The sequence below is a fragment of the Anomaloglossus baeobatrachus genome, chromosome 6, assembly GCF_048569485.1.
Source record: "Anomaloglossus baeobatrachus isolate aAnoBae1 chromosome 6, aAnoBae1.hap1, whole genome shotgun sequence".
Classification (NCBI taxonomy): domain Eukaryota; kingdom Metazoa; phylum Chordata; class Amphibia; order Anura; family Aromobatidae; genus Anomaloglossus; species Anomaloglossus baeobatrachus.
Window position 1 is genome coordinate 289755003 of NC_134358.1, and position 23970 is coordinate 289778972.

At 43.2% G+C, this 23970-nt stretch overlaps 1 protein-coding gene across 1 annotated transcript in view; it reads left to right on the top strand.

The window, feature by feature from the left end:
• FBXL7 (F-box and leucine rich repeat protein 7) overlaps window positions 1-23970 on the top strand; it is a 362238-nt gene that overhangs the window by 102146 nt on the left and 236122 nt on the right. Inside the window, exon 2 of the mRNA XM_075314874.1 lies at window positions 18993-19082. Within this exon, the coding sequence (XP_075170989.1) occupies window positions 18993-19082 (90 nt within the window). The remainder of the gene's footprint in view (window positions 1-18992; window positions 19083-23970) is intronic.

Sequence of the window (23970 nt, forward strand, 5' to 3'; positions counted from 1 at the left end):
TGGTAAAAGCAGGTTATTATATATTGTAATATTCATACATTGCCAGGAGTAATAACATAGAAGAGTGAAGGGTATTTTATAAAATTAGGAACTTCAGCACGCATCACACCATACCAGCAACTGCACATTTTCGGACGTGCTACATCAGGAGTGTGGAAACCGTTTGATTGGCAGCCAGTCTTATGAAAAGAATGTAATTAAAACAAATGTTTTAGTTTTCTTTGAAAAATGATATATTTGTAGCATTTAACATGGAGCCTGCAAGGGAGAATTCATGTCGTACTAGTGTTTTCTGCCTTGTAGGGCTTGGAGGAAACACCTGCTGCACACATAGACCTTACACAGCGCGGGAGATAGGGGAAGTCACAGATTTTCCCATATTGAAAAGTTTTACTTTGAATTAGATCTTATGCTGGCAAAGGAGGTAATATGGGGCTTTGGCTTTGTATTTAACAGCACACAGTAAGGATGCTTTTCAACATCAGTGTTTTGTCATTTGTGCTATATGTTATTTTTACAGATAAATTATGGACCCGCTATAATCAATCTTCTTTTTTACATATTATAATTATAACAATAATAATATTTATTCATTTATATAGCGCTATTAATTCAGCAGCGCTTTCCATACATTGGCAACACTTTCCCCAATGAGGCTCAGAATCTAAATTCCGTATAAGTATGTCTTTGGAGTGTGAGAGGAAACCAGAGAACCCACACAAACATGGGGAGAACATACAAACTCCTTGCAGATGTTGTTCTTGGTGGGATTTGAACCCAGGACCTCTGTGCTGCAAGGCTGCAGTGCTTTGATGCATATTGCAGATCAAACTCATGTATATAAGTCAATAGCCCCTTATACAGTGTGTCCACCCATATCCTGTCCACCGTTAAGGTGTCGATTCGTATTGAATTGATGATGCCCTACAATTTTTTAATTCACTTTTTTTCTCTATCTCGTTCCGTTTTCGAGATAAAAATGCTAACTCCGTTGTTTTCCACCAGGTGGTGCTATAGGTAGTTTCATTGCGTAGCGCATGGCTACTTTACTATACCTAGACACCACTTCTATGCCTATAGCTGCCGCCGTTCTCAAGTTAATGGCAGTGGACAGACCATGGGTAGACACACTGTATAAATGGGGGGTAAGAGAAGCTAAGAAATATTTTCTAAATATGATGTAACAATTGTACAGACCGAAAATAGCAGTTTGTTTTTCGAATAAAAGAAATTGAACTGATATGAATCCAGCCTAAAGTTATGTCCTCCTAGTGTCTTCTAGAAGTCTGTGCTGTCTGATGGTTTTCCCGGTCAAATCCGTTTCAGGAAAACACCAGAGATAGTGTTCCTCGACAGCGGTTTTGCCCTCTTTCTTGTTCCACTGCTGACATCTTACTCTATAGTTATGTGAAGAGAGTGGGCAGCCTCCCAGCAGAAATCACCTAAAGGCTGGAATCACACTTGCTAGTAACTCGCGCAAGTCTCGCATCGCATCACCTGGCACGGCCGCACACTCTCCGGAGGGGAGCATCTCGGCTGCATAGAGATACATGTAACCGACCCGCTCCTGTCAGGAGAATGTGTAGCCGTGTCGGGTGATGTGATGCGAGACTCGCGCGAGTTACTAGCAAGTGTGACTCTGGCCAAAGCCTGAGCTTGTCACTTCTTTTAATCACTCCAGGATTTCCAAGCTCTGAAGCGGGTAAAAGAAGTGACATAAGACAGAACATATGCACAGCAATGTCGTTTTGATATTGCTGTGCATTATGTTCATCTTATGAGATCCACTTGGAAAGACGTTGTGTGCACATAGCTTTAGGGTATATTACATATATTCACTCTTACTGGGGGGTTTTTTTCATGTGTGCTTCAGTCTTCAGTATATGTTAACAAAGTTAGTTAAGCAAAAATTGTGTCTGAAAAGACAAGCTTTTTTATATACTACAAAAAGTTGCAAATACGGTTAAAAACAGAATTTATTAAAGGTTATATTTTAGGAAATACTCCAATTAATTTAGGATGGTGAACCCATTACAATATTTGGGAGAACAATTTGATGAACATTAACGTCGAATCATACGGTTAAAAACGCTTCACCAAGGCCATGTAGTATTTTATGTGTTTTTGGAGTTTATTATTGTTTTCAACGGGGGTAAAAATAGGCAAAAGCACTCGAAAATGTTGAAATAATTAATATGCTGTGTTTTGACAAATATTCTTAGATAAAATAAACTGCGTGAGATTTCAGAAATATTTTGATGTTGCTGGCACTGCAAAACGCTGCATATTTTACACACCAAATACATAAAATATGCAGCAAAAATGTTGTAATTAGAACACATGTGAACATAGCCTTATGGTATGTGGACACAATGCCTTTTTAAGATAGATGCTGAACCCAAAAAAAAAGCGCCTGAAAAAGTGCTAACTAAAAATGGCTTGCTGTTCATTGAGTGTCTTTACACCACTTCTGGTTTTTATAGATGCCAAGTGGTGAAAAGAAATGACCTGACCATTCTTCAGGCATCTTCCACTCAGAGCATGCTCAATACTTTATATTAGAAGTCAATGGAAAAGGCGATGGTAGATGCCGGGGCATCTTTATGTGCTACCTGTTTTTTATGTTGAATGGAGGATAAAGAGACCAAATGTAAAATGGCAGTAAGGCCTCTTTCACACATCCAAGAAACTCATACATGTTTTGCACAGACATGTAAAAGGTGTGTATGTCCCTCTGTGTGCCATGTTCTTGGCACATTAATGTTCTCTGTGTGCTATCTGTGATAATACATGGAAAGCAGAAACTTTCTACTCAGGCTGCTTTCACACATCAGTTTTTTTGCATCAGGCACAATCCGCCTCAAAAACCTATGCAACGGATGCGGCGAAAAAAACGGATCCGTTGCATAAGTTTTTCCATGCGTCACGTCCGTTTTTTGACGGATCCGGTATGATACTGAGTATGCGCAGTTCAAAAAACCGCATCCGGCCGCCGGATGCGGTTTTTGCCACAGGACGCCGCATCCGGCGTCCATAGGCTTGCATTGTAAATTGCGCCGCATCGCACCGGATCTGGCGCAATGCGGTTTTTCGCCTCAGACAAAAAACGCTGCAAGCAACGTTCCATGTGGCTGCCGCATCGGCTAAATATGCTGCATCCGTCAAAAACCGGACGGAAGGCCATGCGGCCCAATCGGGCACGAATGCAAGTCTATGAGGAAATAACATATTCGGCAGCAAAAAAAACACGGATGCATTTTTTCTGCAAAGCGCTGGATTGTGCCTGATTGCACCTAGGGGATTTGCGGTCACAGGCGAGTCCTTCACGTGTGACCGCAAATCAGGCTGCGACACAAAGAGAGAGCCGCGCAATGTCAGTGAAATCGGGTGAAGCTCTGACGTCACTGCTGCGGACTCCTGTGTCCTGGCACTGACAACGGAGGTTCATCTGAGTTCATGACATCACACAGAGACAGCGTCGGGTGCAGTTCATCCGAGTTCATTCTCATCCCCCGGCTCTGTTTGTGTCTGCCGTCAGCGGGCATGTAGCAGAGCTGGGGGACTGCACTGACAAAAATGCATCCAGAATGCATGTAAAATGCATGCAAAATGCATCCAAAATACATGCGTTTTGGATGCTTTCTTTTTGTCAACACGCAGCGTCAAGTCTGCCAGAGGATGCATTTATTTCTGCACTGGTCAGGACGCAGTGTGCCCATGAGCCCTAAAGGAGCTATAATGGCTGCCATCTGCTGATGTCATGCATGGGAAACATGAGTAGAGGACAGGTACAGGAATTACTTACATACCACTGAACAAAATGTAAAAACTGGGAAGGAAAAGAACCTCTAATATTATTTTACAATAGACTTTTTGAGTTCCATCATCTCCCGGTTTTTCATTCTTGCTTCTGCTTTTGCCTTCTATACATTGTGGCCCATAATACATCAAGTGAAGTGGAGTCATGACTCGTTCTCATAGAATCTACTCATATGCCTGGCAAACATGTTTTTAATTATCAGACGAATTATAATTCATGGACTTTGTGCCATGCAGTGCAATACGATCATCCACTGTGAATATCCCCACATGTGCTTGTCATTTAGAGTGAACTGGAGGCCAGATCTGATCTACATACTGAAATATATTATTTTATGACCATGTGACCGAAATCCTTGTTAGTATTTTCTTGGAGAAAAAGAAGTCGTCTGTCTTGTTCTTGGCTTTTCTTACTCTAATTTGTTCTGGTTCTTTTGTTATAAATTGATTGTAATAACAAGTATCGACAAGAAGGTTTCTAAAGCAGAGCTCTGTGAAGCAGTCGGGTTTAGATGTTAAGTCAGTATTCAATATGGGGTAAACTGTTGTTACTTCTGCCCACCTTGTTATAGCAAATGATCCACTCAGCTCAGGTGGCCACTGTGACTGCTCAACTTGTAATTGTTGGAGGAGTTGTCAATAAAATTTTGGCTCGTAGCTGCTTGTGCCATATCAATATTACCTATTCAAGCCTTTGATACTCCCGTGTCTCCTTTACCTTGCTACCTATCAGGTGCACTGGTGGTGTAAAGTCTACCGCCCATGAATCAATCACTGGTCTCGTGCCATCTGCCTCAGCATCACCATTGAGTCCAATGATTGCCTGCAGTGGTCACGTGTTATACTTGGAAGATCACCTCTGCAGCCCTGTCAACAAAGGTGGTGAGCAGCAGAGAGACAGCTTTAGAGCGTCAGGGATCTCAGTAGGTAAAAAATGGCTTGTTTCATTATTTTACAGCATCACCTGTTGTGTGTATTACCTAAAAACTGGAGAGACTGGTGAGGGGAAAGCCAACATGCTTCGTAAAGACTAACTAACTGTAACTAACTAAGTATTGTATTCAGATCTTAGGAAACCAAAGAGCAGTGTTTCCTTGTTAGTTTTCAGGAAAGCATCAGTAGATAATCCAAAAATGTATATATTCACATGGGCGTATTTCCAGTGTATACTCGTATAAGGATTGCATTTCCCAAACAGACCACAGGTCCTCAGACCCAAACTGCCAGCCCTATAGGCATACCTCCCAACCGTCCCGGATTCTGCGGGACTTGCACGATTTATCAGGGCTGTCCCGCACTCCCGCGGCTCACAGCTGATGTCCCGGCTCCTCCCCTCAGTGGAGTGAATAAATTAAATTAAATTATCATCGGCTCTGGATTTTCGGGGCGGCCGGGACTCGAACCCGTGGAACTGTGAGTTAATTGTTTCAAAGGCAGCAGCTTTACCACTGAGCTACTGCCTCTATTGAAAGCAGTAGGAAGATTTTGTTATCTTGACCTCTATACTTCAGGTGAGACACCAGAAGCAGATTATTCAGCTGCAAAGATGGATGGAGGGATGGATGAATGGAGGGATGAATGGAGGGATAGAGGGAGGGATGGATGGATGATAGAGGGATGAATGGAGGGATGGAGGGATGGATGGATGGATGATAGAGGGATGAATGGAGGGATGAATGGAAGGATAGAGGGATGGATGGATGATAGAGGGATGAATGGAGGGATAGAAGGAGGGATGAATGGAGGGATAGAGGGATGAAAGGAGGGATAGAGGGAGGGATGAATGGAGGGATAGAGGGAGGGATGAATGGAGGGATAGAGGGATGAATGGAGGGATAGAGGGAGGCATGAATGGAGGGATAGAGGCAGGGATGGATGGATGATAGAGGGATGAATGGAGGGATGAATGGAAGGATAGAGGGATGGATGGATGATAGAGGGATGAATGGAGGGATAGAAGGAGGGATGAATGGAGGGATAGAGGGATGAAAGGAGGGATAGAGGGAGGGATGAATGGAGGGATAGAGGGAGGGATGGATGGATGATAGAGGGATGAATGGAGGGATAGAGGGAGGCATGAATGGAGGGATAGAGGCAGGGATGGATGGATGATAGAGGGATGAATGGAGGGATGAATGGAAGGATAGAGGGATGGATGGATGATAGAGGGATGAATGGAGGGATAGAAGGAGGGATGAATGGAGGGATAGAGGGATGAAAGGAGGGATAGAGGGAGGGATGGATGATAGAGGGATGAATGGAGGGATAGAGGGAGGGATGAATGGAGGGATGAATGGAGGGATAGAAGGAGGGATGAATGGAGGGATGAATGGAGGGATAGAGAGATGAATGGAGGGATGAATAGAGGGATAGAGGGAGGGATGGATGATAGAGGGATGAATGGAGGGATAGAGGGAGGGATGAATGGAGGGATAGAGGGATGAATGGAGGGATAGAGGCAGGGATGGATGGATGGATAATAGAGGGATGAATGGAGGGATAGAGGGAGGGATGGATGGATGATAGAGGGATGAATGGAGGGATAGAGGCAGGGATGAATGGAGTGATAGAGGGATGAATGGAGGGATGAATGGAGGGATGAATGGAGGGATAGAGGGAGGGATAGAGGGAGGGATAGAGGGAGGGATGGATGGATGATAGAGGGATGAATGTAGGGATAGAGGGATGAATGGAGGTATGAATGGAGGGATGAATGGAGAGATGGAGGGATGGATGCATGGATGATAGAGGGATGAATGGAGGGATGAATGGAGGGATAGAGGGAGGGATGGATGGATGATAGAGGGATGAATGTAGGGATAGAGGGATGAATGGAGGTATGAATGGAGGGATGAATGGAGAGATGGAGGGATGGATGCATGGATGATAGAGGGATGAATGGAGGGATGAATGGAGGGATAGAGGGAGGGATGGATGGATGATAGAGGGATGAATGGAGAGATAGAGGGAGGGATGAATGGAGGGATAGAGGGATGAATGGAGGGATAGAGGCAGGGATGGATGGATGATAGAGGGATGAATGGAGGGATGAATGGAGGGATAGAGGGAGGGATGGATGGATGATAGAGGGATGAATGGAGGGATAGAAGGAGGGATGAATGGAGTGATAGAGGGATGAATGGAGGGATAGAGGGAGGGATGGATGGATGATAGAGGGATGAATGGAGGGATGAATGGAGGGATAGAGGGAGGGATAGAGGGAGGGATGGATGATAGAGGGATGAATGTAGGGATAGAGGGATGAATGGAGGTATGAATGGAGGGATGAATGGAGAGATAGAGGGAGGGATGGATGGATGATAGAGGGATGAATGGAGGGATGGATGGAGGGATAGAGGGAGGGATGGATGATAGAGTGATGAATGGAGGGATAGAGGGAGGGATGGATGCATGGATGATAGAGGGATGAATGGAGGGATGAATGGAGGGATAGAGGGAGGGATAGAGGGAGGGATGGATGATAGAGGGATGAATGTAGGGATAGAGGGATGAATGGAGGTATGAATGGAGAGATAGAGGGAGGGATGGATGGATGATAGAGGGATGAATGGAGGGATGAATGGAGGGATAGAGGGAGGGATGGATGATAGAGGGATGAATGGAGGGATAGAGGGAGGGATGGATGCATGGATGATAGAGGGATGAATGGAGGGATGAATGGAGGGATAGAGGGAGGGATGGATGATAGAGGGATGAATGGAGGGATAGAGGGAGGGATGAATGGAGGGATAGAGGGATGAATGGAGGGATAGAGGCAGGGATGGATGGATGATAGAGGGATGAATTGAGGGATGAATGGAGGGATAGAAGGAGGGATGAATGGAGGGATAGAGGGATGAAAGGAGGGATAGAGGGAGGGATGGATGGATGGATGATAGAGGCATGAATGGAGGGATGAATGGAGGGATAGAGGGAGGGATAGAGGGAGGGATGAATGGAGGGATAAATAGAGGGATAGAGGGATGAATGGAGGGATGAATGGAGGGATAAAGGGACGAATGGAGGGATGAAATGGAGGGATGAATGGAGAGATAGAGGGATGAATGGAGGGATAGAGGGAGGGATGGATGATAGAGGGATGAATGGAGGGATGAATGGAGGGATAGAGGGAGGGATGGATGCATGGATGATAGAGGGATGGATGGATAATAGAGGGATGAATGGAGGGATGAATGGAGAGATAGAGGGAGGGAGGGATGGATGATAGTGGGATGGATGGATGATAGAGGGATGGATGATAGAGGGATATATAGATACACGAAAGATAATAGATAGATAGAGATAGAATCATAGATAGAGAGATAGAATCATAGATAGAATCATAGATAGAGAGATAGAATCATAGTTAGATAGAATCATAGATAGAGGGATAGAGATAGATAGATAGATAGATAGATAGATAGATAAATACTGTATCTCAATGTTGGTGAAAGAGTCAGATTCATTTGTTCCCATAAAACTACTATAAAGAAATGAGGAAAAAAATACAAATACAATTTTTTTATTTTTTTTTATCTTCACCACCTTGGATTCAAACCAGCAACGTTCAAAACTTGTGTCCAGCAGCCTCCTGGCTTTCCTAGCTGCTCTAGCTGTTGAACCACTAGGAGTGATGATGTCAGAGGGAGGATTTCACATAAATGAACCTACAATGCAGCCTCTTACACAGCAGATTACAAGGGACACAGCTACATTGTACAGAGCAGCATCTCTATGTCCTGTATTCTAGAGGGAGAGGAAAAGAGGATTTTTTTTCTTCTAATAAAGTTACTAAAAATAATAAAAAAAATAGAATAATGTAATTTTATTGCACTTTTTTTTATAAAATAATAAACATTACAAATCAGCAAATAACATGGACATATTTGGTGTCCCTGTAATCGTAATGACCTGAACAACACAGCGATCAGATTATTTATGGGGATCGGTAAATGGCAGGAAAAAAAAAGGCGCAATTTATTATTTTTCTTTATTAAAACCCATAAAAAATGTAATAAAAATGGATCACTGAGGCCGTGTTCACACATAGCGTAAATGCTGCATTTTTTCTGCAGGTGTCCGCGCCACGAATGCAATAACAATGTTCTCTGATTATTGCGTGTTCGCGGTATTTTTTATACATTGTCCCCCTTATTTGATACATGTTTGTTGCTGATGTGAATCCTGAAGCTTATAAAGAAAGAAACCCCAAATCCGCACAGTTCAGCGGCGTCTTTCCACGCACCAGGAGCGGAGATTTCAGGACGTCTCATCCACTTTGCTTGGACAATTAGTCCGTGTTCACATGTAGTGTAAATGCTGCATTTTTTTCTGCTGTTTCTTTGCACATTTATTCTGCTGTGTTTAATTGTCCAAGTAAAGTGGATGTGATTCCATGAAAAGACGCTGCTGAATTCTGCGGTTTTCGGGGGGGGGGGGGGGTTTCTCTGGAGGTTTCTATGTGGAGCTTAAAAAAAATGCAGGAAAAAGCTTCTCTGTACATAAAAACACTTAAAAACGCGGATTCTCTTGTGAACCAAAAACGCATTAAATAATGGAGAAAAGGAAGAAAAAATGCAGCAAAAATGGAAACAACAGAGAAGATTGTCATTGTGTAGTTTAGTGCAGACAGAAACAAAAAGAAACAGAATTTATGCAACGTGTGAACACGGATTGATAGGCACAAATAAGCAACATGTCATATAGTGACACAGAAATATAAAAAAATTCTGACTGCTATAAATATGAATGAACAGTCCGGGGCATCTGCTGAATGACTCTTACTGCTAAATGGGTGTGGCTAGGGGTGTGGCTGCGCGCGCCGCATACTTTGTCCCTCTTTCCTTTCTTGAAAAGTTGAGAGGTATGCCTATAGGTACATATAAGGCTGTGAGTTTAGGTTGAAAGATCCCCTGGTCATTCCGTCTGGATTTTGTGGTCTGCACATGCCCAACTGAACCTGGTCTATATTTGTAAGTAATATAATAAACACAGCCTTCTTATTTACTTATTTTTCCAAAGCTGCTCCAATCACCAGAGAGCAGTGTCGGTCCAGCCAACTCTAATTCCAATTGTGCTCCACACAGAAGAGCGTTTCATAGGTCAGTAAGGGAACCGTGTTGTATGTGAAGGGGGCTGGCTGAGTCAATAGTTAAGCTTTCCTTTCTAGATCAGCCAGTTAACCAAGTCCCTCCGCATGCAACATTGGTCATATGTCACCACCACATGCTCTCTCCTGTGGAGCACAAGCTGGAGTTGGATCTCCCAGAGCCCAGGACTGCACTGATATAAATAGATCTAGACACCTTTGATAATAGAAGAATATTAAGTTCTATATTTTTTTTTTATTAGAAACACATTTATACACATTTTTGTAACTGAACAACCCGTTAAAAGCTACGTATTTGGGCATTATCAGAATGAGACATAACAGACAAACCACAAAAAATACATAATTGGAATTGCTGGCCTGGAAGTCTCCTCTGAGCATTCCTCTGATTACAGATTTGTTCAAGTCACTAAATATTTCACCATTTTATTATTAAGATTATATAACAAGCAAATACATTTTGTAAGATTATACATGATATTCTAACCGGCCTTCATAAGAAAAACAATTATTCTGCTATATATTTAACACATTCTTTTACGAAAGATAATGCGGCACTCCAGTGGAAGCAGTGTTGAGCCTTTCTTCACCCAAAGAGAAATTGTTTGCAACATTTCATCCCTTAAGCCGGCGTTACACGCTACGATTTATCTGACATATGTCGTCGGGGTCACGGTTTCCGTGACACACATCCAGCATCGTTAACGACATCGTTGCGTGTGACACCTACTTGCGACTCCGAACAAATAGGTTGAAAATCGTTGATCGTTGACACGTCGTTCAGTTTAAAAATATTGTTCGTCGTTTGGATCGCAGCAGACATATTGGTACGTTTGACATCCTGCCAACGATGAACAACATCCAAACGACCGCCTTGGCCAAACAATATATTGCTGATCGCTGTTGCGTTGTTTGTGAGATCGTTACGTGTGACCGCAAATAAACGACTTATGTGCGATCTTGGCAAATCGTAACAACGATCTGGGCGTGTCACATCGTTTAAGAGATCGTCAGATAAATCGTAGGGTGTAAAGCAGCCTTAAAGGGTGCTTTACACGCTGCGACATCGCTAACGATATATCGTCGGGGTCACGTCGTTAGTGACGCACATCCGGCGCTGTTAGCGACATTGCAGCGTGTGACACCAAGGAGCGACGATCAACGATCGCAAAAAGGGCAAAAATCGTTGATCGTTGACACGTCGCTCCTTTTCCAAATATCGTTGGTGGTGCATGCCACTGGTTGTTCGTCGTTCCTGCGGCGTCACACATCGCTATGTGTGACACCGCAGGAACGACTAACATCTCCTTACCTGCATCCATCGGCAAAGAGGAAGGAAGGAGGTGGGCGGCATGTTCCGGCCGCTCATCTCCGCCCCTCCTCTGCTATTGGGCGGCCGCTTAGTGACGCCGCAGTGACGTCACTATGACGCCGAACGCACCTCCCCCTTGAAGGAGGGATTGTTCGGCGGTCACAGCGACGTCGCTGAAAAGGTATGTGCGTGTGACGCTGCTGTAGCGATAATGTTCGCTCCGGCAGCGATCACCAAATGTTGAACAAACGACGGGGGTGGGTGCTATCGCACACAACATCGCTAGCTATTGCTAGCGATGTCGCAGTGTGTAAAGCACCCTTTAGACTAGAGTCTTCTTTGTCAAACCTTTAACTTAAGCTGCCCATACACATCATACAGTTTATGGCTGTTGGTTTGCCAGACAGCTATCTCCCCTGACTCCCCCATACACATGTGCCAAGCATTTCTTTTCAGAAGGAAGAGGAGAAACCTACTGCCACTCTCCTCTGGCTGCAACTCATCTCCAAAGGATCAGTTGTTGAAATTCCACCAGCTTGATCTTCTTTCCTGACTTCATGTACTGCTCTCCCCAAAATCACTGTGGTTGGCCATTTTTTTTAAATAGGCTTTTAGAAGTGTATAGGGTGGTTCATATCCAGATGTAACATATCTGTATTACTTTTTTTGAACATTTAACCTATATTACCCAATGCATCATCAAAATATCACCTGTTTTACTTTATCTTTGCATAAGAAGAGGTTGATTAGGAATCTGTACATTCTTCAATTGTACTTTCCACTTCAACAAAAGTGTCATATTTCACTGGTTACATGTCTGTGGACAGACTGCACCTTCTGCACTTCAAGCACAGCCACATGTCCAGTCCTGCTTTCTGCTGGGACCTCTGGTGCTTCCTATAGGGCACATGCGCATTGGCTCTTTAAGAGGTTCGTCCCCACCTATTACTGCCAGAGCAATACATTCTCTAGATTTCTGTCTGTACTAAGGTTTGCTTCTAAATTGACGATCCTATTACAGACCCCATTTCTATTGTGCCCTTGTGTCCAGTATTCTGCCAGCTGTGATAATCTGCCTGATTATTGATTTTAGTGAACTCCAGCCACACCAACAGGCGCCCATCTTACTACTCTTTGCTTTTCTTACATATTGGAACCTTTCACTTGTCAGCTTCTTCTAAAGGATACTCTTCTGTGGTTGTAGTATAGGGATTAAGGCTCACTCACACTACCATATTAATCCAATTTTTTGGGTCAGATACACTTTGAATGAAGACATTATTGTTGTACTGGCCCTTCTTACCATAAGCTGAATTTCTTAGGATTTGCTATTTGCCCAGTATCTGTAGTAAGCTTGATCTCATGTTTTGCATTATGACAATTATAGTCTTTATATCCCACACTATATACTAATTTGATGTAGAAAACACTAACTCCCTACAATGGGGTGGCCCAAAGAGAAGTAAAGGAGGGTGGCTGTTAGACTGTGGCTGTTAGAGGTGCTTTACACATTGCGACATCGCTACCGATATATCGTCGGGGTCACGTCATTAGTGAGGCACATCCGGCGCCGGTAGCGACATCGCAACGTGTAAATCCTAGGTGCGACGATGAACAAGCACAGAAGCGTACAATATCGCTGATCTGTGTAACGTCGTTCATTTCCATAATGTCAGTTCGACCGCAGATACGATGTTATTTGTCGTTCCTGCAGCTCCACACATCGCTGTGTGTAAACCCGCAGGAGCGACAAACATCTCCTTACCTGCATCCCGCCGGCAATGCGGAAGGGAGAAAGTGGGCGGGATGTTATGTCCCGCTCATCTCTGCCCCTCCGCTTCTATTGGCCGGCCGATTAGTGACGTCGCGGTGACATCGCTGTGACGCCGAACGCACCTCCCCCTTGAAGGAGGGATTGTTCAGCGATCACAGCGATGTCGCCGACCAGGTATGTGCGTGTGACGCTGCCGTTGCGATAATGTTCACTACGGCAGCAATCACCACACATCGCATGTGCGACGGGGGCGGGTTCTATCGCGCTGGACATCGCTAGCAATTGCTAGTGATGTCGCAATGTGTAAAGCCCACGTAAGACTGTTTCCTGATTCTGATAGCAACTAGCAGAAATCTGAATACAGCCCTGAGTACATTTGTGCTAATATACCACACATGCTGTAAGCCAGGAACAGTGTCGTGTTTATCGCTATATACATTATAAATGTAAATTGTAAAAAGATGTTAAAAGTAGGTGTACAATTTAAAGAAAATGTAGGCTTTTTTATCACCCTTATAAATACATGATATAGAAATTATAGTCCCTTCTCCATTCTACAAATCTTCGACACCTGAATATTCATTATATGTAAATATTAAAGCTTGAATGAACCATGGAGAGCTGAATATCAGGTTAACAGGTTAAAGAAATTATTTGGCACATTGGCAACAACAATGACAACTTCTTCATGCTAAGGATGCTGTGAAATTCTGAAATGAAATCACAACCTTCAAGAGATCTAGAAATCTTTGTGGCATGATGCCTGTGCGGTCTATTCACAGGAATTTAAGTAATTTTTACTCAACACATTGGAGTTCCCTTAGATTTATGTTCCACACATGGTCATTTTAGTTGCATCATTAACTGACTAAATGGGCCATTGAACCTTGGAATATATGACTCCTTAATAAACAGACTCTCTGACCATACGCTCACCAGGAGATAAGCATTTACAGTTTGACAGTTTGCTTTAGTGATCACTATTGCTTAGTCTGTATTTTATCTTATATCTACAAAGTTTGCCAGGGGTTATACATGTTGTGCAGCCCAAGAAATGCTGTGTGGGTCACATATATGGTATATAATTATATTAATATAGTATATAACAATTTTAAAACAGATATATGTATATATATAGACAGATGTATAACAATTATATTTGTTAACCACAACGCCATTGAATCGTAACCAATATTGGGTTGTAAGGTTACGGTTAGATTTTTATTTTATTTTTTACCTCAATATGAAAGCATACATAATGTTTTAGGTGACTGTTTAGAAATAATACATAATATGTGAGGAATGACGCACTTTCTGTCCTTTGCATATGACCTCTTTTTTTTTAGTCATCCTTCAGCAGGCTTTATAACTGTCAGTTGTCCCTGAATTCAGGTGTGCGATAGTCATGGTGTCTCCCATTCATTGTACATGGAAACGTGGAGAGTTGCTGCTCCCTCTATTCTCTGTAACATAAGCTTAAAATCAGAGGATGCACAAGGATGATTATGCAGAGCAGTACTGAGCAGTGGAGCTGTGAATCCATCCCCGAGATGAAATACAACACTTAGTAGAAAGTAACAGCTAACTTTATATATTTCCTTTACTCCAGCAGCTTTCACTAGCACCACTTGCCTTCTCATGGAGTGCATCTACTTTAGGGAGCATGTAATCTGATCCTTCAGTAAGCTGAAAGTGTATCTATTCTCTTAAAGGGAATCTGTCAGCAGGTTTTTGCTATGTAAGTTGACATGCTGCTTGAGTTAACACAGAAAATTCAGGACTGGCTGCTGGTCATAATCCTATCTATTTTATTGCTATGTTTGTTTAAGCAGCATAACTTCTCATTGCTTGGACTACAAAGTCACGTGCACGGCAGTCCGGCACACCACCTCCTCTGATTGACACCTCACTGTCAATGTGCAATGTCTATAGAGAGCCTGGTGTGGGCGGGGACAGCATTAATACACTCCTACTCAGTACTATCCATTCATGGACTGGATTAATTAAAGTGCCAAATAATAACAGTGGTGATACTAACCATGTGAATCGGTAGTGTTCCATGGTCAAGGGATGATAACCGGGCTCCTTGACGCGCGTTTCACTCCCGTTTCCTCAGGAGACGTGTAGTTAGTATCACCACTGTTATTATTTGGCACTTTAATTATCCCAGTCCATGAATGGATAGCACTGAGTTGGGGTGTATTAGTGCCTAGTCTTGTTACAGAGGTACAGGTGTTCATTAGCCTTAGCACAAGTTAGGTATTTATAACAAATGTATAATGCTTTATGCTAATATTTAAAATCCAATTGGTGTTATTGTAGTGGTCAATAGGTGATACCAATTGTGGAACACCTGCTTATATTTATTTTTTTTTAACAATATATTAATAAAGGATATTTTATTAAATTTTGGATTGGCATTTGTCCTGATTTCAATCAGTTATGTTATACAGCATTCTAACATGCTTTATATAAGAGCCCAGGCCGCTGTGTAGAACAAAAAAATGACTTTATAATACTTACCTAAACGGTCGGCTCAGTGTAGATGGCCCAAATGGGTGGCTTCGTTCTCCGTGTGCGGTGCCTCCTCTTTTGGCCATCTTCGTCCTCCTTCTTCTGAAGCCGGGGTGCATGACACGTTCTATGTCATGCACACGCACCGGCATTGAGGTCCTGTGCAGGCGCACTTTGATCTGCCCTGAGCAGGGCAGATCAAAGGATTGTACTTTCCTAATAGGTACAGTCTGCAGCACAAAATAAAACGGCAAGTATGTATGCACCTATTGGCCAATCCCTTTAAAGTACTCAAAGGGCAAATAGGTTCATGCCTATAGCCTTTTGATAATAAGTGGTCTTAAACATGGCTACCCACTATCTACACAGTAACGTTATGGTTAATGTTGGAGAAACCATCTGATGTAGTGTATATATGTTAATATATTCTCAGCTTTTATATATTTGTACTTCAGTCACAGCTGTTATACATTATATCAATTACTATACAAAAACATACCTTCCCTACACAAAGCCCCTCACTTGTAAAGATGACTGGAGATACATTCCTGTGTTTACTTGACTTATAAAAAGCTCCTATTAAGTTGCCAGCATGCATGCTGAAAAGTGGTGATATTGTGGCGATCAGCATAACAGTTGCTTTACCTGTCAGCCTATTTCTGGTGGATTCCAATACATTTCAGGCATTTTTAAACTTTTACATGCCCCGCAGAAAATGCTTTAAGAGTAACCATCGTTTAAATGTTTTCATAAATAAATAATACATCTGAAAATAGGAATCTCCTTCTTTCCCTGCCAGAAATGATCATTCAGTTTCAAAATTCCCAGTTGAAGGATAAAATCTGTATGCATTCAAGAGAGATTTTCCCATTACTGCAAGTTTAGTTTGTGGAGAACTTGCAGCAGAATTTTGTTCCTGCTAGAGATAAGCAAACCGTAACTGTAAGGTTCAGGGTTTGTACCGGACACTTGGTGTCCGGGGCTGAAACTCAAAAACAGACTTTTCAAGAATACCCATGTCTGAGATCGGAGTTTGGGTGCTGTTTGGATGCTGAATACTGTTTGTTGAAAGGCTACAGCACAGCTAATCAACTAATCAACAAGCTTTTCAGCATGGGGAAGATGCTTGTACGCTGCTGTGAAGAAAATAAAAAATAAAAAAATGACTTTGGGTCGCCACTATTTTTTATAACCAGCAAAGGTAAAACAGACAGCTGTGGCCTGCAATCCTCAGCTGTATTCTTTACCTTGGCTAGTTATTAAAAATAGAGGTAACCCCACGCTGTTTTTTTAAATTATTTATTTAAGTAATTTAAGAAATGTCATAGGGTCCCTCCTATTTTTAATAACTATCCAAGGTAAAGCAGACAGTTGGGGGATGGTATTATCTGCCTGGGAAGACCTATGTTTTTTTGGCCCTTCCCAGCCTGTGAATTGACAGCTGGCATGAAGCCCAGTGGTTAGTATTCGACAGCCATCTATCAGACACCCCCATTACTAACCCAGTAAGTGTACAGTTAAAAAGCTCACACAGGGAAAAAATAGTTTATTTAAACAGATTCCCCCACACTCCCTCATTCACCAATATATTCATTTACAAAATCCTCAAGGTTTGTAAATAACCCAATTGTGAATAAAGGCTTCCCCACACTCCCTCGTTCACCAAATTATTAACTAAAAAGAAATCCTTGAATCCTTGATGTTCCGACACAATCCAATTGTATAATGTCCCACAACGCCCATCGATTCCTATGGATTCCTATGGAGCTTCGTTCTGAGAACATTCTCATAAAAAGCCTCCATAGGTCACTCCCGGTCAGTGGCAGACCTGGTGTTTCTCAATTTGATGACAGAAAACTATGGAGTATCATTCTGAGATCGAGTCTCCATAGAATTCGATAAGCGTTGTGGGACTTTACACCATTGGATTACTTCGGAACTTCAAGGATTCTTTTTAAATTAACAGATTGGTTAATGAGGGAGTGTGATAGAGTCTTTATTCAGGTAAACTATTTTTCCCTGTGTGTTTGTGTGTGTATGTGTGTATTTTAACTCTATACTTGTTGCATTAGTAATTGAGGTGTGTGATAGACATCTGTTCATTACTAACCCCTTGACTTGATGTCAACTGTCAATTCACAGCTGACATCAACCCCAAAAGTATTACCCGAATTCCACCACACCAGGGAAAGCACCAGGATTGGCTCATCTAATGGATGCACCACTTCTGGGGCTGCTGTGGGCCACTATTTTTAGGCTGGAAAGGGCCAAATAGTCATGGGCCTTCCCAGCTGAAAATACCAGCCCCCAGCTGTCTGCTATACGTTGCCTGGTTAACAAAAATAGGGGAGTTTTTTATAATTATTTAAATAAAAAAATGTAAAAAAATGGCGAGGGGTCTCCTCTATTTTTAATAACCAGCCAAGGTAGAACAGACACCTGAGTACTGTAGCTTGCAGCTGTTTACCTGCGTTTGTGCTGGTTATCAAAAATAGAGGGGACCCCACGTCATTTATTTTTTATTTTATTCCCTATCCACATTTGTTTGCAGGGAAATTGTCCTGGTCTTACCCTTATTTTGTTTCCTTTTGCAGCCCTCTAACCCTTATTATGACCATTTTATAGCCATTTTACCGCACCAAAGTTCAGGTCCCCATTGACGGTGTTCGGAGTCCTGGGTCAAGTTCGGGTCAAGTCAGGATCCCAAACCAAACTTTCAATTAAATTCCGTGCGAACCCGGTGAACTCAAACATCGACGGGTCCGCTCATCTCTAGTACATGCCTCTAGCTCCTTCTCTCCCTCCGGTTTCCATAGAACTTAAAATGTACCAACTGCCATCTCCTATCGGAGTATTGGGGAAATCTACCTTCACTGAATACAGATAATACTCAATAATAGGCAGAAAGATCAGTCCTGGCAGAGAAAGAAGCAGATTTGTGTGATAAGATATATTACAAATTTGCTTATTTTCATGTGTACTATTGATTTATGAAATAAAAATTAAAACGAGGTTTACTATTTAAGTGGGTTGTCCAACTTATGTGATACCCTGCAGAGAAGATCCTGCACTGGTATAACAGTGAAATACCCACTCCATTTTACCTCTGCGACTCTGCTGCTCCCCAACAGTTTACTGTTTACATAGGCTGCAGCCAATCACTGGGCTACAGCCGGATAGCGCGGAGGTTAGTGATGAGCTGCAGACGTCTCATTGTGGTGAACAGCTTGGAGGCAGCGCTGGAGCGGAGGGTGAGTCACTGTATGTATGCAGCTGTCTCTCTGTAGGATGTCATATAACTTGGACAACCCCATTAAAACCATAATTCATCCACACTGGTTACAATGACTTGGATTATTGCTGGTAGAGTGTGAAGCATGATTTAATGTGAAACTAATGCAACACACGTTCCTTATATTTTATGTTTGTGCATTAATTCTTCTTTTATTTGTTCTTCATTTTAGGCAAAGGCAGCTCAAGCATCTCATCCGACGTGAGTTCAAGTACAGATCACACGCCGACCAAAGCCCCCAAGAATGTGGCTACTAGTGAAGGTACACATCTGCTCCTCATAATTATCTGCTGCTGCCAACTCTGGGAGTCAAGACTCCCTGTCTACAGGATATTGGCAGGGTGTCCCTATTGTATTCCGAAAGATGGACGTCTAAAGCACTTATCTACAGTATTTTATTAGGAGAAAATTACACATTGTGGCCTGACGGGTTTATTAATATGCTTTGTTTTAACATTTTGAGAAACGTTCAGCATTTCTATTTTGGCTGTGGAAAGATAGCTCTAACGTTAGGTCCTGTAGACAATCAGTAATGCAGGACCACGATGGAGACACTTGTGTGGTACTGTGGGTGCCCAGAGTATGGGCACTGCGGCAGCAGTAACTACGATGTGGGCACTGCTGTGTTATGGATAAATCTGTATAGAGGGCACAAGTGTACAGGTTATTCTGTGGGCTACTAGCCTTAGTTTTACTTGACCTTCACTACACTGAGGACATAAGTGGCGCCTGTGTGAACAGTTCAGTGTGTGATTATTGTGTACTGGGTTTGCTTTCTAATGACTTTGCACTGTATTCTCCAACATGGCACGTGTTATGGGGAATATGGTGTTCAACTACTGTATGCCAGTGTGTACCTAGGTAGTACCGGTAATTGATTTATGGAAAAAATATTAAAATGACAGTCACCCTTTAGGCATGTAACTAATTAAAATAGAATCAACACAAAGAATAGGCCAGATAGCTTAGAGGATAGTGCTGTTCCAATGGGCTTACAATGCTTCTCCCATAGAGTTTTTGGCAGGACTCCCCTCCCCCCAATGCCACTTAAGGATATAATCACATGCGGCATCTTTTTTTTACCACAAAGATGCAGTGTTTTTGTCCCAAAAAAACGCACCACGGCAAAAACGCATCAAAAGCGGAATGCATTTTTACAGCATTTTTGACGTTTGCCCAATGCGTTTTTTAAGTCAAATCTGTTGACTGGAGGGCTCAAAAATGCTGTAAAAATGCAAAAAGAATTGACATGCTGCATCTTCGGTGCATCTTCAAAAACGCAGCCAAGATGCAGCCAACAAAAGATGCCCAGTGTGGACAGCAAAATAGAAATCTCATAGACTTTGCTGGGAGAAGGAAATGCATGCATGTAGGTGCATCTTTGTGACCTCAAAAACACAGCAAATGATGCCCTGTGTGAACTTAGACTCCTCGTCACCGCTAATTTGCAGATGAGGAGTCATAAAGGATTTGGGTAACTATCAAAGCAAGGCCTTAGAGCAACGGTCCCCAACTCCAGTCCTCAAGGGCCACCAACAGTGCATGTATTCAGGATTTCCATAGCATTGCATACGTGCTGGAATCATCACCTGTGTAGGTGATTAAATTATCACTTGTGCAATACTAAGGAGACCCTGAAAACATACACTGTTATTGGCCCTTGAGGACTGGAGTTGGAGACCCCTGCCTTAGAGCATTAGAGTTTTAATCTTTGTACAGTACAATTTCCACTTCAAGGATTATTCTCATCTCCAAAATCCTATCCCAATATGTAGTAAGTGTAATAAAAATAATATGAGCAGAATACTTCCAATTAGAACTGTAGTATAGTTCTGATATAGCCATGTCTCTTACCTCATGTGCAGGGCATTGCAGCTTAGGTATCCTTGGTTACATCCACTCATATTGCGGCAGTTAGTTAGTTGCTCATGGTTCTAAACATGGATACCTAGGCTGCAATGCCCTGTACATGAGGAAAGTGACATGGCTAGATCAGGAGAGCTATACTATATTTCTAATACAAGGTATTTGGAAAATTACTATTATGCCTTCTACATATTGGGATAGGATCTTGGAGATGGGAATACTCCTTTAATTGAGGGACATCAGAGTCATTGCTGGGGGATAGTTTTTAACTGTGGTGGGGAAATTTATGTTGTGAACACAGACAGAAAAGAGCCCCTGTGCAAGAGCAATATACGGACCCTTTGCATTAAAATATCTTATAATAATGCATAATGTCGCCTAATTGAAGGCTAACGTGGTCTCCTTACCTCTTGGGCCCCTACAGCTCCTGCACAGATTGCTCTAATGGCATGTCCGCCCCGGTCACATGTATCCAGTTATTTTATAGATAGATTATATATGTTTTTGGGGTGAATATTTTCTCTAGTGCTGCAAAGAACTCGTGAAAATAATATTGGTTAATAATATATACCCAATGAATCCTTGTCTGACTCTGAACTTCAGAAGGAGCAGTAGGTTTACGTAGGTTTACAGCCACTGAAAAGGTTACGTTCCTGAGACTAGACCCTGCCGCGCTCCTGACCCTGTTTCCCAATGTGAATTCCAGCCATGATGAGCGTGAACTTTCCATTTTTCCATATTTGTTCCTCTAACAAAAGAAGCAGCCAGCCCAGCCCTTCCCATCCTAGGAGTAGTGACCCAGGGCTGCTGCGCCGGACCGACATCGCAGTCATAAACTATCCTGCCTTCTACTGAGCTTTCCTCCTATCTTCTCATTGTAAGACACTCTGTCCCATCTTAATACTTTAGGAATTTGGAGGAATAGCCGTGTGGAATGGGTCCAGACGTATGCTCATTGGCTGAATCATAATGGCGTCCAGCCAGCCTCGCTCTAAAACAATTCAAGAATGTTATTTATCCAATGTTTTTTCTGCCTGTACTATCCCCTCCTCCCTTCTGTGTTAGTGCTGTGCTGGCATAGAAAGGGATGAAATCATTTATAGTGACCTTTTACATACCTCCAGTAACAAGCCAAAACCCCACAAAGTGACTAACTGGCCACATTGTTGTCACCATCGGATGTATTTACAGTCCGGTTAATTGCGTCTAACGTTGGTGTAACTGGAGCCCTTAAGCACTACATTGATGCCTCTGCCAGATAATCAGATTTTATACAGATAAACAGAATAAGGCTGATTTATGACAGGGTTCCTGATTCTTTCTTCTGCTTTTATGCTGCTCAAAATGTCTGTTTGCCATAGCGCAGTACTTTGTATCTATTGTCCTACAAACTTACCTATTCATTCAGCCAGCATCAAAAATATTGAAATAAGGCTTGGCGTCGGAGACTAAGCACTAACTCAGGAATTAATAGCACAGGTCAGTTCAGGAAAATCATTCCTGGCATGTGTGTGAATCTTGCTGAGGACAATCCATCCCATGCAAAGGATTCAGGGGCTACAGCCCCATCTAGATGGCCTGGCCAGGACCATTTAGCAGCTGCCTATCGGCTACATTCAAGTCAATTTTGACAGGCCACTTACACATTTATACTTACAGAATAATTGTTAAAGCAAAGTATAAAGCAATGTGTTCTCGGCATTGTAACGATTCATGTTTAAGGCTGCTTTCACACTTGCATTCAGCGCAATCCGCCCCTATGGAAAATAGCCATTCTCCATAGACTTGTATTGGCAACGCACTGTGACGCAAGTGTCTGCGTTGCATCCGCTGGCCGCCGCTGAGTCGTGATCTCGACGCAGCGCCGGGCGCATGAAACACTGCATGTTGCGTTTTTGGTGTCCGCCAAGCTGTCTAATGATTATCTATGGTGGCGGATTCCATCACGTTCTACTGACCATGCTCAGCATGTCCAGCAGAACGATCTAAATCGTTTAAAATTACTCCTGGTCTCTTTATCTCTCTCTGTCGGTCGGTCTCTCCCTCTCACCCCTCTCTCATACTCACTGATCGCGGGCGTGGCGCTGCACGGCTGCCCCACTGCTCTGGCGGCTTCTCTTTTGAAAATGCCGAACGCTCATTATTCCATCTCGTATTCCCTGCTTCCCTCGCCCACCGGCGCCTATGATTGCTTGCAGTCAGACACGCCCCCACGGGGAGTGACAGCTGTCTCACTGCAACCAATCACAACCGCCGGTGGGTGAGTCTGTATCGTGCTGTACAATAAATAATTAAATAATTTCAAAAAACGGCGTGTGGTCCCCCCAATTTTGATACCAGCCAAGGTAAAGCCACACGGCTGAAGGCTTGTATTCTCAGGATGGGGAGCCCCACGTTATGGGGAGCCCTCCAGCCTAAACATATCAGCCAGCAGCCGCCCGGAATTGCTGCATCCATTAGATGCGACAGTCACGGGACTCTACCCGGCTCATCCGTAATTGCCCTGGTGCGGTGGCTATCGAGGTAATAAGAAGTTAATAGCAGCCCATAGCTGCCACTAAATCCTAGGTTAATCATGGCAGGCGTCTATGAGACACCCCTAATGATTAACCTTTAAGTAAAAGTAAATAAACACATACACCTGAAAAAATACTTTATTTGGAATAAAAGACAAAAAAACACCCTCTTTCACCACTTTATGAAGCCCCAAATACCCCTCCAGGTCCGACGTAATCCAAACTAGGTCCCATGACGCTTTTAGCTCTGCTACATGAAGCTGACAGGAGCGGCCGTAGAACACCGCCACTTTCTGTCAGCTCCAGGCAGCAAATGAAGTGAGTCGCGCTGTGAGCGAGGGCGTCACTGAGATAATGTGTGCAGTGATGATGGGTGCGGTAGTGCCGGTGTGTGTGCGGTGATGATGGGAGCGGTAGTGCCGGTGTGTGCAGTGATGATTGGTGCGATAATGCCGGTGTGTGTGCGGTGATGATGGGAGCGGTAGTGCCTGCGTGTGTGCAGTGATGATGGGTGCGGTAGTGCCGGTGTGTGTGCGGTGATGATGAGTGTGGTAGTGCCGGGGTGTGCGGTGATCATGAGTGCGGTAGTGCCGGGGTGTGTGCAGTGATGATGATGGGGGTGGTAGTGCCGGTGTGTGCGGTGATGATGAGTGCGGTAGTGCTGTGGTGTGCGGTGATGATGGGGGTGGTAGTGCCGGGTGTGCGATGATGATGAGTGCGGTAGTGCCGGGGTGTGTGCGGTGATGATGAGTGCGGTAGTGTAGGGGT